The sequence below is a fragment of the Cyprinodon variegatus genome, unplaced genomic scaffold (genome assembly GCF_000732505.1).
Source record: "Cyprinodon variegatus isolate N-32 unplaced genomic scaffold, C_variegatus-1.0 Scaffold17, whole genome shotgun sequence".
NCBI lineage: Eukaryota > Metazoa > Chordata > Actinopteri > Cyprinodontiformes > Cyprinodontidae > Cyprinodon > Cyprinodon variegatus.
This window is the reverse complement of record NW_015150470.1, coordinates 261,679-267,011: the sequence shown is the minus strand read 5'-3', so window position 1 is coordinate 267,011 and position 5,333 is coordinate 261,679. Positions and strand designations below refer to the sequence as shown.

General features: G+C 39.2%; 1 protein-coding gene across 1 annotated transcript in view; it reads left to right on the top strand.

Annotated features, from left to right (window-relative positions):
• The first annotated feature begins 4,439 nt into the window (after nt 1–4,439).
• Nucleotides 4,440–5,333, top strand: part of pdxp (pyridoxal (pyridoxine, vitamin B6) phosphatase) — a 7,560-nt gene continuing 6,666 nt past the window's right edge. The window contains exon 1 of the mRNA XM_015387254.1: nt 4,440–5,218. Within this exon, the coding sequence (XP_015242740.1) occupies nt 4,621–5,218 (598 nt within the window). The 5' untranslated portion in view covers nt 4,440–4,620. The remainder of the gene's footprint in view (nt 5,219–5,333) is intronic.

Sequence of the window (5,333 nt, the reverse complement as noted above, 5' to 3'; positions counted from 1 at the left end):
GTTATCTTTGACTTTAAACACTAAAACATAAAATAACATCACTGAAATGTTATCTGTAAAAAAAAAACACTTTAATTTCTTTCAGATGTAGATTATATCACAGATTATTTTATTATAAAGGACCTGAGTTGAGAGTGTTAACTCGGGTAAATGTGTAAATATAAGCATCAGTACCAAAACTGCTATGATTCATCTTCAAAGGCAATAAAGTGCTCTTTGTCTGAAAATGTAACTGGTTATTGTTGCTTTATTAAGCTCATTGTTTTTTGATCAAAAAACTAATGTGCCCCCCTTCCCCCTTTATCTAATTTGACTGTTTTCACTGCAGATAATATTTTAAACATACATTTAGATGCAAGCAGTAATTGTTTTAAAAAAAACCTGGCTTACCATTTAAGTTGCCATTCTATTGTGTGGAAGCATAAACTTTTGAGACATTCCTCATTCTGGATACTTCTGACTTCCACTCCCCTTTGAAAAAATATTTATGCATAAACCCAGGTAATCTTTGTTTAATAGTGTATATATATTTTTTCTTTATCTGAATGATTTACAAGTCTGACAAAAAAATATATATATTAGTGGAAAAACACTTCTACTCATTATAATGGAATCTGGTTCAGTGTCTAATTTTAGGAAACAGCCCTTCATACCTCATAAAACACATCTCTTTTAAAGATAAGCTTCACCTGCAATTGTTTTTCCCCATGGTCATTGGCAAATCTTAAGCGAGTTCACTGCCATTTTATGGTTGATTACATCAGAAAATAGCATATTCAATTCAAAAATGTAATACTAAAATTATATATATTATAAAATCAGACTATAAAGTTGGATAGTAAAATATGAATGTTTTTTTTTCTACTTCTTATTTTTGGATGAAATTTCTAATAACTGATACCAGCAAGGTCATGAGGTCCCTGTGTTCTTGTAGCTTGGTAACGCAGTTATGTTATCACAGCTCTTTATATTTAACCATACAAACAAAAATAACAAGTTTAGTCCATAAAGTCCAACCACATGAACCTCTGGGATTCTGCCAAAAATTCCTTCTATTCTTTCTGGTTTCTTTTTGGTCACTACAACTTTAAAAGATATCTTGCCTTTATAAAAGACTTTAAATCACAAATTTTTAATACACACATTATATATAGATTAAATATTCAAACAACTTAAATGTTCTTTTTTCCCCCCACTGCTACCACCACAATCTTCTAATTAATTAGTGCAACATTTAAGTGGAAGGGAAAATATACATGGTCACCAGTAAATGAAAATTTGAAAACTTGTTGGATAGTTTTATTCAGTCAGCTCAGATTTTCAATAAATTAGATAAAATCCTTTGCGACCAACTGCATTCAGAAGTGACCCAGTTAGGAGATAGACACCATGTTCATTATTGATTGATTGTCCTTATTGATCTTACAGTGGAGAAATGTACTCGTTATATTAGCTAAAAAAGTAAAAGAAGAAGAATGTGCCAAAGGAAGAAAAAGGTGCATGGATATATACAGCATATACAGTGCGTCCACATATGACAGCTTTTTTTTATAGTGAAAAAGTGTCATTTTTTGCCTTTATGTCTTCCAAATTCAACTGTAGCCATACATAATGAAGCATTATCTTTTGCACTGTCGAGATTCAGTTTGTTATAAAATATTTTTTGTTTCTTTTATTAACGGTAGAAAGACATTTGCCCTCAAGTGATTCTCCCTGTTTCCATTTCATGACCGCCTTGCAGCATGCTATGACACCCCTTCTGGTTATTAGGCTCTTCTTTTGGAAGACTGAACAAGGTCCGAGACCAGCTGGAAAACACATTTTCCCCAATGTAGACACAATTACAGTGGGGGAAATAAGTATTTGACCTCTTGCTGATTTTGCAGGTTTGCCCACTTACAAAGAATGCAACGATCTATAATTTTAATCATATGTACATTCTAAGAGTGAGAGACAGAATCCCAAAGAAAATTCCAGAAATTCACATCATATGAATTTATAAAAATTGATAACCATCTGATGAGGAAAAACAAGTATATGACCCCTTACCAAAAAGCAAGTATTCTGGCTTCCTACAAGCCAGTCAGTCTTTCTTTGAGACACAGCCCCAATCCCAACCAATTATCTACATCAAATACACCTGCCTCACCTCATTACCTGTATAAAAGACACCTGTCAACACCCAAACAACCAGCATGCAACATCACCACCATGGGCAAGACCAAAGAGCTTTCTACGGACATCAGGGACAAGATTGTTGATCTGCACAAGGCTGGGATAGGCTACAAGAGAATCGGAAAGCAACTTGGAGAGAAAAGATCAACTGTCGGTGCAGTTATCAGGAGATGGAAGAAGCACCACACCACCGCCAACCTCCCTGGACCTCCACACAAAATCTTGCCTCGTGGGGTGTCCCTGATCATGCAAATGGTGAGGAATCATCCCAAAACCACAAGGGGGGAACTGATGAATCAACTGAAGGCAGCTGGTACCACAGTTACAAAAGAAACGGTTGGTAACACACTACGCCGTCATGGATTTAAATCCTGCAGCGCACGCAAGGTCCCCCTGCTCAAGAAGAAACATGTACAGGCCCACATGAAGTTCGCCATTCACCACCTGGACGACTCAGAAGAGGCCTGGAAGAAGGTGATGTGGTCAGATGAAACCAAAATAGAAGTTTTTGGCTCAACTCAACTCGTCGTGTTTGGAGGGCAAAGAACACAGAGTACAACCCAAAGAACACCATCCCCACCGTCAAGCATGGTGGGGGCAACATCATGCTTTGGGGGTGCTTTTCAGCCAAGGGGACGGGACAACTCCATCGTATTGAGGGGAGGATGGACGGGGCCATGTATGGTGGATTTCTGGACCAACATCTCCTTCCCTCAGTGAGAGAGCTGAAGATGGGTCCCGGATGGGTGTTTCAGCACGACATCGACCCTAAGCACACCGCCAAAGCAACAAAAGTGTGGCTGAAGAAGAAGCACATCAAGGTTCTAGAGTGGACAACTGAAAATCTTTGGAGGGAGCTTAAAATTCGAGTTGCCAGGCGACAACCTCAGAACGTGAATGATTTGGAAGCTGTCTGCAGGGAGGAGTGGGCCAACATCCCTGCCGAAATGTGCACAAACCTTGTCACCAACTATAAAAATAGTTTGACATCTGTGCTGGCCAATAATGGCTTTTCTACAAAATATTAACTTGCTGTTTGTCCAGGGGGTCAAATACTTGTTTTTCCTCATCAGATGGTTATCAATTTTAATAAATTCATATGATGTGATTTTTCTGGAATTTTCTTTGGGATTCCATCTCTCACTGTTAGAATGTACATATGATTAAAATTATAGATCGTTGCATTCTTTGTAAGTGGGCACACCTGCAAAATCAGCAAGGGGTCAAATACTTATTTCCCCCACTGTACAACTGCTGTCACTGTGTAGATCATTACAGCGCCACTTAGTGGAGCAGAAGATGACGCCCTAAGACGCATCCCTTCCTCATTTGCATAAAAATAGAAAAGAAAAAAGGACAGGCAGAAATAAATAGGGTAAAAAAAAAATACAAAGAATAAAACAAACTAAAATATCACATCGATCACATGCACATGAATAAATACTTAAATAAGTAATAAATAAATTTAGTTGAAGATTATAACTGACAATAAATAAACAAGGTAATTATTACAAAGGAGAATAAATGAAAAAGCTAATTAAAAGAGATTTATACATTTATCTCTCACTGTATGATTTAATTTCTCCCTACATTTATTTGTTTATTGTATTTTGGGGGGCAATTAATTGTATGTTTATTTATTTATTGAGCATTTCTGTATTTCTGTATTTATTTTTAAATATGGCAGAGTTGGTGATCCATAATTTATGTATTAGACCATTCATAATTTTATTTCCGAGAGCCCATCGGCTAATTATTGCATACTATTGTTATGCAGCTTTTCAATAATATTAACTTAAATGAGAAGAGATGATGGTTAAAAAATAAATAAATAAATAAATAAATAAATAAAATAAATGCATTGTTAGGTATGTGGCTTAAGAAATTGTAAAAACTTGTTAAAACTTGTTTATTGTTTTCATAATTATTTTCATAATCATTTCATTGTTGACAGTGCCACAGTACTATTTTTAAAAGTAGGCTACGCCATTATTATTATTAAAGTGTGGCGTCATTGCCACGGCCCACTGTTACGGCTATACATTTTGCTACACAACATATAAGTATAGTTATACAATTTAATATCTTAAATCTAAAGAATATAAACAGCTGGATTTAAAAAAAGGTAAATTATTAGTTTTAATTAATGAGAGTGCAATATTATTCTAAAAGGATTTAAGCCTTCTAACACACTCAAATATGATTGGCTAAAATGCCGCTTTGTGATTGGTCAATCCTGACTGGCGAGCGTGACTGGACGTCAATGTTTATGTAGCCTCTCTATGTCGGTGTAACAGCAGCAAGGTCTCTGCAATGTGATTTCCTGACACTGATTTGTTGTCGCCGCATTAAAAGCCCGCAGTTTTTTCTCTCGTTATGCTGCAGCCTCTATCATGGGGCACCACTAGCCGGTGAAAGACGGAGGAGACGGAGGAAAACGCCGGGATGGCAGGCGCCTTTGGCTTCAAAGGCTGCCAGAAAATTCGCGGTGCGCAAATTCGAGGTCTCCTCGAAGCTAAGGACTTCTTCCTCTTCGACTGCGATGGGGTCATCTGGCACGGAGAGAACGCGATCAGCGGCGCGGCGAAGGTGGTGAACGCTCTGATCCGCCGCGGGAAAAACGTGGTGTTCGTCACCAACAACTGCACCAGGCCCCGGGAGAATTACATGAACAAGTTCACCAGGCTGGGCTTCACCGAGGTGATGCTGGAGCAGATCTTCAGCTCCTCCTACTGCTCGGCCCTCTACCTGAGGGATGTGGTGAAGGTCCGCGGTCAGGTGTTCGTCATCGGCTGCGAGGGGCTCCGCAGGGAGCTGCTGGAGGCGGGCATCCCCTGCGTGGAGGAGGCAGATGACCCGGAGGCCACCATCTATGACTGCGCCCTGGCTCCAGACGTCAAAGCGGTGCTGGTGGGACACGACGATAAACTGACTTTTCTTAAACTGGCCAAAGCTTCCTGCTACCTGAGGGACCCGGAGTGTCTGTTCCTGGCCACCGACAACGACCCGTGGCACCCGCTGTCCAGTGGGCGGATCCTGCCAGGTATGATGAACCTGATGGTAGTGATGCACTGAGTTACTGAAGCCAGTTACAGCCAGTAACTGGTTATGTATGAGTGAGCCAGTTACAGCCAGTAACTGGTTATGTTTGAATGAGC